This window comes from Nestor notabilis, unplaced genomic scaffold, assembly GCF_000696875.1.
Source record: "Nestor notabilis isolate BGI_N333 unplaced genomic scaffold, ASM69687v1 scaffold16206, whole genome shotgun sequence".
Classification (NCBI taxonomy): domain Eukaryota; kingdom Metazoa; phylum Chordata; class Aves; order Psittaciformes; family Psittacidae; genus Nestor; species Nestor notabilis.
Window position 1 is genome coordinate 7,024 of NW_009932621.1, and position 11,051 is coordinate 18,074.

General features: G+C 55.7%; 1 protein-coding gene across 1 annotated transcript in view; it reads left to right on the top strand.

Moving 5' to 3' along the window:
- The window catches only part of LOC104407264 (metabotropic glutamate receptor 4-like), a 19,966-nt gene that overhangs the window by 5,720 nt on the left and 3,195 nt on the right, over nt 1-11,051 (top strand). Inside the window, 4 exon segments of the mRNA XM_010016495.1 lie at nt 3,390-3,590; nt 4,339-4,475; nt 5,013-5,948; nt 11,025-11,051. Of these exon segments, the coding sequence (XP_010014797.1) occupies nt 3,390-3,590; nt 4,339-4,475; nt 5,013-5,948; nt 11,025-11,051 (1,301 nt within the window).

Here is an 11,051-nt window from a genome sequence, read left to right on the forward strand (position 1 = left end):
TGCTCACGTTATCCCCTAATCCAGCTCCAGCACCCATCAGGACTTGTGTGCCCATCCCCAGGCAGTCCTGCTGCGACCAGGATCAGGCCAGGACCTGCTTTTACAGGAGGATCCTCTCAGCATCCTTCCCCGCCTCCAAGCTCCCTCCACCAGGCTGTACCCCGACCTCTCCTGGCTGGGTCCTGCGGGAAGCCCTTGTTCACACTGGGGCAGGATCCTGCCAGTGCTGCTTCATTAATAGTTCACACACGTGTGGGTGCAGACGGGGAGGTGCTGGGTGCTGTGAGTGGGATGGAGGAGCCGATGGGGTGACAAGGGCAGGAAGACAGGGCACAGCTCCGGGCTGTGTCCCTCCAGGTGCCACCCTCACAGGGACTGCAGGGTGCTCCCAGGCCCTATAGGCTAATCTTTTTCCGGGAAAGCTCATTAATGGCCTTCATTTAGCAGGGCTAGATGGTGACTCTGCTTTGAAGCAGTGCTGGGGATTTGTCTGTGTTCTCACCTCTGCCTGGCCAGGCTGCGGGTAGATGTCAAGCAGCAACGTGGGCGCAGGGGAGAGGAGCTGTTATTTGATTTTCCTTCTTTATTTGTGATTCCTCATATTCTTTCCCTGTTCTGGTTTGCTTCCCACTGGTCTCACTATGAGGCTGGGTTTTTTCTTGTGGCACTGGCTGTTTTCCAGCACAGAAAATGTCCAGCACGTTGCGCCCCAGCCAGGCCAATGGGGAGGATTTGCACTGCTCGCTGGTAGTTAAGATGATAAAAGGCTCCTGCTGACTGCAGGCAGGTCATCCCAGCAATGCCTCTGCTCAGTTTCCCATCAGCTCCACCAGCTGCCCAAATGGGCACTGTCAGCCCTGCTGCCAGTGCAGCTTATGCCCTCATTGCAGAGATGTTTGCAGTGAGCATTCCTCATACAGGGACAGTCCCTGCTCCTGGATGGGCTCACCCAGCCCAAAAGTGTTGTGCTGGATTCTGGGTGCTGCCGCCAGCACCTATGAGATTTGGGGATTCAGAGGCAACACCTTCCCAGCTCTCTGGATCAGCACTGAGAGTGATGTTGATTAACTGGTGCCGAAAGCCGGCGATGTGCTGGGAATTGATGCTGATGCCATCTCATCCACTGCCTGAGGAGATGGGCTGCGTCTGTCCTGCGATGGGTGCCCGCAGAGGCTCATCACACAGTTGAAAATTAATTATCAGCTCTATAGAACGATGCACAGCCCTGCTATTATAATCAGCGGGGTCACATCCCTTTTGTGGTCCTAATCTACTGTGAGTTTGGCGGAGGTTTATTGTCTCCGTGTTGGGAACAAGCCTTCACTTTATGCTTTGTGTTGTCCCCTCTGTGCACCAGCTTAATTCCTGTCTGCAGAAGCAGCTGGGGCCTGGGGCAAGATGCGGATGGAGATGCACAGCCCTGGAGATGCACAGCCCCAGAGATACCTGCTGATCTGTAACAGCTTGGCTTTGGCACCAGAGCTGGCTTCTGCCACCGCACTGGGCTGATGCTGCTCGCTGCAAGCCAGAGGGGTGTTTGGGAGGCAAGTCCAGCCTCCGCAGCCTCTGTTGTCACAGGGGGTTGTATTTTACTTGCTGGGACCATGCTGTGTGGGATTTGAGGTGACTGCTGGGAAGCTGAGGAGCTGGAATGGGACAAGTCCTGGGTCCTGAGCGTCACCTGGGCAGGGGAGCAGCAGGGCTGGGGCAGTCCCAAAGGCACGGCTCCCCTGGACAGTCTATTGCACCCTGTTTTTCAATGGATAATTATCCTGACAAGATAGAGTGCATTGTCTGTGCCTTGAGAGCTGAATGCAGAGAAAGGCTCAAAGTTGAGGGAGGAGATTAATAGCTCTTGTCAATAATGTGGAAGAAAAGATAACTTGACGGGTTTTGCATGAGTAATCTCCACGTATACAAAAGCATTTTCATAACTTTGAAGGATGTGCTATAAATTCATCCCTTTGATATCATCTTTTCTTATTGGTCCATTCACTTTCCATTTGCTTTAGTGTCCTGTCAGTGGCACGTTTCCCTCTCAGTCCCACCACAGGGACCTGTGGCCATGTGGCTCTTGGGCTATCCCTACTCAGTGGAGATTTGCCCTGCATCCAGCACTGGTCTTGTCCCACCTTCCTGCAGCAGGAAAGGAGGGAATCAGCAACTGCTTCTTCCATATGCCTTTTCTATGTCCATCTGCACAGGCTCTGTGCCTGGTCCCCTGCAATCCCCACCTTGCATCAGGGAGCATCCATGCATGGTGGAGTCAGGGTTAATCTTGGATGCCCTTGCCTGGGTTTCTGGGGTGGCTCTGCCCCTCCAGAGGAGGAGGCTCTGCCTTCATCTCCCTGAGAAACTCCTTCCTTCTTGCTGCTGCTGAAGGAGCAGGGGCCATACCACAGTGGCAGTGATGGCTGTGGCTCTCTGTTGTGGCATTGCCCATGGGAGACTCTTTCTTAGCCGTAATTAACAGTGTGCTACATTAATCGGTGTCTTCTGCTAAATGATGAACATGTTTCTTGTGCCATTAAGGGCGGTGGTGACAGGAGGGGCAGGCAGCTGTCACTGGTAATTACCAGATCCCTGCAGGATGCTGCGAGCTGGGATGGCCAGAGAGGCTGTGAAGGGCTGCGGGTCGGCAGGGTGGGAGGGCAGCAGGGTGGGAGGGCAGCAGGGGGTGACGAGGGGAGCAGGGTGACAGGGGGACAGTGATGGGCACTGCCTGGGCGCTCCCTCGATGCCGCTGATAGAGGCTGAGCTGGTGGGAGCTCCTGGCAGAGGAAGGTCAGCCTGCGGGGTGCGGATAGGATGTCGATCCCAGCCCATGTCCCACTGGGGGACCTGGAGTACAGGGATGTCCCATGACACTGGGACATGACATCAAAGGGCTCTTGGAAGAACAGCTGAATGCCAGCACCCCCATACACAACAGGGAAGTTGTGTATTTCCCATTGAATGTGCTTCTTGGATGCACGTCACTCTCCTCCTGCTTGCAGGGGCCAGCTCAGGTACCCCAAACCTGCTCAGAGGGGCTGCGGGAGAGCTGCGAAACACAGTGAAACACATCTGCAATGTGGGTTTTGTTCTGGGAGGAGTTTGGTGATGTTTGAGGTGTGTTTCTGCCCTGCTGCTCCTTCCTGTGGCATGCCTAGGTAGTGTAAGCTTCCCTGGCTGGCTGATGGGTTTGTGGGTTTGGGAATGGGGTTGGAGTTTCCAGCTCCTTCAGTCTGGAGCAGGCTTGTTTGCAAGGGTTTGGCTGCAGGGGAGGTGTCCCTGCGGGGAATGGCTGGGGCACCACGGGGGTGGCGCGCGGCGTTTTTTGTGGTCGCAGAGCCGGGGAATGGCTGGGACACCAGGGAGATGCAGCCTGGCTTTATGTGTGTCTGCAGACCGCGAGCGGATCGGCCAGGACTCCTCGTACGAGCAGGAGGGCAAGGTCCAGTTTGTCATCGATGCCGTCTACGCCATGGGGCACGCTCTGCACAACATGCACAAGAACCTGTGCCCTGGCAAGGTGGGGCTGTGCCCCAGGATGGACCCAGTGGATGGTGTGGAGCTGCTCAAGTACATCCGCAGTGTCAACTTCTCAGGTCTGTCTCTCTGTCCCCGGGGCGGTGGGGCTGGGAGGCTTTGGTTGTCCCCATAACAGGTCATGCAGCAGCACCCACCATTCATGCTACCGTTTAGCACCCACCACACTGCAAATGCTGGGTGGTTTTGCAGCAGATCAGCAGACGGGGAGGTCTGAGGTTCCGTGTCTTCTGGAGCCTTTGGAAAGGAACCTGGCAGCAATCCTGCTGCCGGCACCCCCACCGCTGCCCCACTGCCTGCTTGCATTGGGCTGGCCGAGGTCCTGCTGTATCATGAATCATGCTGCTGTGTCCTTGTCTGTCTTCAGATCTCCTCTGGAAGTACATCTTCTTCTCTGCTCTATCTCCTTAAACATTTTCTGTCTTGTTCTCCTTATTACTTCTATTTATCTCCACACTGTGATCTCCTCTGCAGTGTCTCCTTTATTTATTTTTCCTTCTTGCTTGATTTTTCTCTTCCTTTCGTTGTGTTTTTCTGCACAGTTCACTTGATTTAACTTCAGAGCTGCTTTCTTAAAGAAGCACTAACCTGGCTGGTGTAACCACTCAGTGCCTGGCACTGCTCGCTGGAGGCTCCTGGGGTGGTCAGTGGGTCAATGCCATAAGGTCCTTGCACCAGCATCACCCTGGCAGCTTGCAGCACCCCAACCAGTGAGAAAACCCACACCAAGAGGGAAGCATCGAAGCAGAGCCCCCTTCAACACCATCGCCCAGGGTGCTGGGGGTGCTGAGCTTTCCTCTCCTGCAGGCATTGCCGGGACTCCCGTGACGTTCAACGAGAACGGAGACGCGCCGGGGCGCTACGACATCTACCAGTACCAGATCCGGAACTCCACTCCCGAGTACAGAGTCATTGGGCAATGGACCGACCACCTCCACCTAAAAGTAAGGCTGGGGTCTGGCTGGTGCCTGTGGTGTGGCCGTGTGAGGCCCATGCCAAGGGGAATGTCCTGCAGGTTCCTTCTGCATCCATGGAAGCCATGCAGTGTGTAGCAAACCCAGCTGGGAGCCAGGGAGCCCATGAGTGCAAAGTTTGGCAGCCAAACTTTGGGGGGGTCAGAGGGGAGGGTGTCCCTTGTGATTCAGCCTCAGAGACCCACCATCAGCGTGTGTGACTATATCCCATGGGCTCTGGGCATCCGACTTAGCAGCTCTGATAAGGGGAGGAGAGGCCAGAACAGAACAGGGAAGGAGGGCCTTTGTTTTGGGTTTCTGGTGTTGAATCTTCCCAAAAGGCAGATGGAGAGCTTCACCGCTCCCTGTCCCCATGCTGGGTAGACCTGCACATGGGATGTACTGGTGGGGCGAGGAGCCAGATTGGGGCACCACTGTTGTGAGCTGAGGTGGGCATCCCCTGTGCGCCAGGGATGCTGGACATGCCCAGCTCGATGTCAGTGGGGCTGGTGCCATCTCGCCCCGCAGGTGGAGAGTATGCTGTGGCCAGGGGGTGGGAGCCAGCTCCCCAGCTCCATCTGCAGCCTGCCCTGCAAGCCGGGCGAGAGGAAGAAGTTGGTGAAGGGCATTCCCTGCTGCTGGCATTGCGAGCGCTGCGATGGCTACCAGTACCAGCTGGATGAGTTCCACTGCAAGCGGTGCCACTTCAACGAGCGGCCCAACGAGAACCACACCAGCTGCACCCCCATCCCCATCATCAAGCTGGAGTGGAGCTCGCCCTGGGCCGTGGTCCCCGTCTTCATCGCCATCGTGGGCATCATCGCCACTCTCTTCGTGGTGGTCACCTTCGTGCGCTACAACGATACGCCCATCGTCAAGGCGTCAGGGCGGGAGCTGAGCTATGTCCTGCTGACGGGCATCTTCCTCTGCTATGCCACCACCTTCCTCATGATTGCCGAGCCTGACTTGAGCACGTGCTCCTTGCGGCGCATCTTCCTTGGGCTCGGCATGAGCATCAGCTACGCTGCCCTGCTCACCAAGACCAACCGCATCTACCGCATCTTCGAGCAGGGCAAGAAGTCGGTGAGCGCGCCCCGGTTCATCAGCCCCGCATCCCAGCTGGTCATCACCTTCAGCCTCATCTCGCTGCAGCTCGTGGGTGTCTGCATCTGGTTCATCGTGGACCCGTCCCACTCTGTCATTGACTACGAGGACCAGCGGACTACAAACCCCCACTTTGCCCGGGGCATCCTCAAATGTGACATTTCGGACCTCTCCCTCATCTGTTTGCTTGGGTACAGCATGCTTCTCATGGTCACCTGCACTGTGTATGCTATTAAGACCCGCGGGGTCCCGGAGACCTTTAACGAAGCCAAACCCATCGGGTTCACCATGTACACTACTTGCATTGTGTGGTTAGCCTTCATCCCCATATTTTTTGGGACGTCACAGTCAGCAGAAAAGGTAAGTGAGGAGGGGCAGGTCTGGCCGGGGGCCCTGTGGGCTGCCAGGAAAGGGGCTGAGAGAGGCTGGCATGTCCTAAGCAAGGAGGGGTCCTGCCAGCTTGGGAATCACAAGTGGGAAAAGTTGGTTTGCAAACCTCTTGCTCTAGTGGGGAGCAGAGACTTCCCTGTTTCATTTCTTCCCTCTCCCTCTGGTTTTCAGCGCCCCATTAGCTGTGCTGCCTCTCCCCAAACAGGGCAGCAGCGGGCAGCAGAGGCTGCTGTGGGCTGGGGGAGGATGAGTGCTCAGGGCACATCCAGGTCCCCAGTGTCATGAGCACCATTTCTGCATGGAAAAGGGATGAGGGGCTGCCCAGCCGGCACCTTCTGCCAGTGCTGAGTCAGTTATGGAGGCTGCAGAGAAGGGGGTGCCCCCCCAAACGCAGAGACCTGGGAGCAGGGGAGCGCCTTGGTGTGTCCCCTCCCTTGCTGGGTGCGTGGCAGCTCGTGGCTCCTCACTCCATCACTGTTTCACTGGGATTTTAAGCCAAGGGGCTTGGGGAGGAGCATCCCTGCGACTCTGAATGTGACATAACCACGCAGGGTAGACAAGGCCAGGCCAGATAACCCCAGAGGTGGGTTTGTGCTGTGAAACATCCTGTCTGTCTGTCTGTCCTCCTCCCCATCCATGGCTCCTGGAGGGTGGTCCCGGTGCTGGTACCCGCGGGACTGAGGCCAGCCTGGATGAAGCTCCATGCTCAAGTGAGAGGGATTGAGAACAAAGAAGAGAAATCTCATGAACAAGACCCAAATCCCCTTTGCCTGCCAGCCAAAACAAGAATCGCATTTGTGTTAAATGCAAACAGCTCACGCCTGCCAGCCCGGAGCTGCCTGTGACAAATAAATCTCAGTGTCGCTATTCCCTGGAAATCCCCGGGGTGACCCACTGCCCGGATTCCCTCTGGAGCCATCACAAGTGGGACCGTTTCCCCTGAGTGTGCCCGCTGTGATGCTGAGCTGCTGACACCACGGCTTTTGGAAACACCTACTGCAGAAGGGGCAGGAGTGGTTTGCTGAGAGATCTTTCAGCTGTGTCCTGGAGAGCTGTGTCTACCCACAGCACCAAACCCTGGAGCTTGAGGGGGTTGCTGGGTCTGCACAGGCACCTCTAACCTTGGCTCAACCAAAAAACCTCTACCAAGCAGCCCACACGGGCTGGAATTGTGAAGGATTAAAGGAAAAATATGGAGCCTTTTGCAGCATTTCCATTTTGATGAGATGGCAGGGGAGATACTAACAAGAAAGCAGGTTTTTTAAGAAATTATTGCAAAACAAAAGCTCCCTTAAAGCCTCTTTAATGTGCTCGGCATACTGTGGGTAATAAAGATGGAAATGATAATGATTGTAGATTATGCGCAAGGTTGCTCACCTCTTCACTGCAGCTTGTCATGGGATAATTTAGGGCTGCCGAAAGCTGGCTGTCAAGCAGCAGTTCGACAATAGGCTGTGCCTCACTTTGGGGGCTTGTAATACGCAGGGCTCCTCTGTTATTAGGCTGCTAACAAGCTGATTAGAGGCGGAAAAGTGATGTTCCCAACTCCCCTTGGATGCGGCTCGCGCTCTCAAAACCTGCGGCTGCCACGGCATCCGCTGAGCAATCCCAGGAGTGGTTTGTGGTGGTTCAGCTTGGTGCTGGGCCATGCTGCCATGGGGTGTGCACTCTGGGCACCACCAGGCTGCAGCTGGAGGACGATGGATGCGCTCAAAGGGGCAGCCAGGAGGACCGGCTGCTCGGTGCTGCCCCAATGCTTTAGCTGCCGGTTTCTAGTCCTGGGGAAGAAAAGGCCAAAAAGGTGTTGTTGCGCAGCCTGCACTGAAGATCTGACCCTGAGCATGTCCTTGGTGTTGGCATCCCGCCGTGGTGGTGCTGGTGCTGCTGTCGGGATGCTCAGGGGGGCATCCCTTGGCCACTGCAGAGAGGGATCCCCTCGCCGTCACCCCATTCCTATAGGGACCGAGACCAGCACGTCTGTGAAAGAAACGCTGGGAGCATCAAGCACTGTTCTCCCACAGAACACAGCTGGAGATTCGCTGGAGTCCTGAGGATGCCACAGGGCAGACTCACACCTCCAAACGCCGCCGGCAGCTCTGCCCTGACCCCATCTGAGCTGCTGATGGTCCGCAGGAGACGGATGAAAGCCTCCGGTTTTATTTTGTTTTGCTTTACCTTGTGCCTACAACTTTGCATGGAGGTGGCGTATTATTATAACAAGTTCCCCAAGCCTTTTCTCTAAAGAACCTCTTATCCCTGCCGATCCCAGCGGATTACAGAAATAGCAATAACAGAGGATCTAAAGAAAGAGACAATTTCCTGTGCTGATAAGGCAGCGGCTGAACAGCGGTGTCATTGTCTGGTTCTCTGTTTATCACATTTGCTTTCAGCGAGGGAAAAGAGGGAGAGAGAAAGGAATGAGAAGGACTGTCCAGCGCCTTGTTCAGCGGTGCTGGATGAGGGCTGAGTGGGTTTTCCTTCCCTGGCACTGCAGTGGTGCAGAATCCCTTGCAGTGGGCTAGGCCTGGGTTTAGAGGCAGGGGGAGGTTGCCAATTAATGGCAGAGATTTGCTGTGGGACAAGGAAATCTGTGCAAGGCTGTGCCTGGAGCCTGGGCTGCTCCGCCGGGGCAGGATGGGCTCATCCAGCCCTGGGGCAAAGGCTGAGCACAGCGCTGGGCTTGGGGACTTGTGTGGGGTCATTTAGGGTGGCTGCAGTCCCTCGATACAGCGTCGTCATCCTGAGCCAGAGACAGGCTGTGTTCTTTGATCCTACCCATGAAGCAGTGGATGCTGCTGCGCCAGGAGCTGGAACTTCTTTGATAGCTGCAGCGCACACCTCAAAGGGCTCCGGGGGAAGCTCAGGTGTTGATAGCAGAGGGGCAAAGTGAGGCCTTGGGTTGGAAACCAATCAAGAGATCAGGAACCAAAGTTGAGAAACATCATTTTTTGATGGTAACTGTGCGGTGCTTCATGGCTGTGCTTGGATTCCAGGTTAAAAATACTTCTCTCTGAGCTGGAAAGGGGCCTCATGCAAAGCTGAGGTTAGCGAGGGCTGCGGGAAATGGGGCTGTCTCTGGCACATGCATCGTTAGGGTGCAGGTAGCCACAGTGGCCCTCTGAGACCCCAGAAGTGCTGCAGGGCTTTGAGAAGGGCTCAGAGATGGGGGGAGCATGGGGTGCCTGGAGCTGGTGCCACTTGGGTCTTGGCAAAGGGAAACCCTATCGGTGATGGAGCCCGACCTGGAGACGTCTGAGCTCAAGCTCAAGCTCAGCTGCTCTTTCCTTCTGTGCTGAAACGCCTCCGAGTCCCGAGGCGCGGGTGGGAGTCGCTGCAGAGGCAGGAAACATGGAAAATGACGGATTGAGAAGTGAGGCTCCTCTGAAAGGCATCTGCTGGGGAGCAGGAGCACGGCAGGCGGGGGAGATGAAGGGCTGCTGAGCCTCAGCTGTGCCCCACGGGTGCTGAGCAGAGTTGTGCCCATCTCTGGGACAGGGCTCGGGGTGCCTGGAGGTGGTGTCCCGATGCTACCGTGATTCCCAGCATCCAGGTCACCTGCAGGAAAGTCTAGAGAGTTACAGCAGGTGGAAAAAAAAGAAAGAAGAGTAAAACCAGCGCAGTTATTCTGGCCCTGGGATGTGTTTTGACTTTCCTTGCTGAAATGACATTTTTATTTCCATAAGCTGCCTAGATTGACTCTGTGTACGCATAGAGAGAAGGTGGAACAAACAAACCAGCACATGTGGCAGCACAGAGGTTTTATTCTGGGGACAAAGAAAACTTTCCCATTGACTCAGAACAGGCTTTTGTTGCCTTTTATTCCTTTTGGATTGACTTGGAATGCTTTGGGTCCAGGTGGTTTGTTTGCTTTGCACGGTCACTGGGACCCACGGTCTTACAGGGGATGACAGCCCCAGGATGCTGCAGCCCCCCAGACCCCCCTGGCTCCTCTGGGTCCTGCCGCCTTGCACAGCACTAAGTCCCATGTGTGAAACAACTGCAGAAGAAACCCCAGATACCGTGTTTTGAGCTATGGGATGAAACTCAGAAGCTGCCTTGCGCCTCCTTCTAAAACCTTGTTGGCAACCTGCGAACCAGCCCCAGCACCTGAGCACAGCTGGAGAAGACACCAAAGTGCACACAAAGGCACTCAAAGACCCAGAGCCCTCTCCCTGCCCCGAGAGACCCAGCACAAGCTGCGTGGTAGAGGAGAGGATGCTGGAGAGGATGGAGCTGTGCACCGAGAGCAGGGATGCTCATGGAGGGGGCTGCTTGCCCAGGCTCCAGTGTTTCTCGGGTGCGAGAGGTGGCAATGAGCGTAGGGAGGGCATCTCTTTGCCTCTGATTGCCCCTGATTCAGATGCCCCTGGCTTGCAAGGAGCCTGCCAAATGCTTTCCATAGAAAAATGGATTATTCTGCAGTCAGATTAATGGGCTTTCATTTTGCAAAACATCTGTCACTGTTAGTCCTGGACAGTGAGCGTGAAATTAGTTTTGACTGCGGAAAGGCAACGTCAGTGTCTAATATGTGACTTACATGACAACGGCCCAGGGAGCCAGATGGGAATGGGATTTACCTGTTGAAGGGAGCTGGGGGTGCCCCAGGCTGGGAGTGGATGTTCTCTCTGTGTCCATCACCGCAGCATCGATGGGCTGCGAGTGCGGGGAGGACAGAGGGCGGGTGATGAGGCACAAGGGCTCTGTCCCTGCTGATGTTGGGGTGCTGGCGGGTTGCTGCTGCAGCACACACAAGTGTGGGGAGGGCTTGGCACAGGGAGGCCCCGAAATGCAGGAACAGGCACTGGCACAGCGTCCCTGTGTCTGCAGGGGGCAAAAAGGCCTCTCTGGGTGCAACTTGGCCCATGCAGCAAGTTGACTCTGATGTTTAAGATGCAGTATTGCCACCATTTCCAACCCCGGCTCCCCACCCCTTCTCTTATTTAACCCAAACTTTTCCATGTCCCCTCTTTCCTCCTTTCCCAGCTGACCCTCTCTGGATCCTACAGAGCTGTGCTGGGTCTCAGCTCATACCCTCGTGTCTTGCAGATGTACATCCAGACCACGAAGCTCACC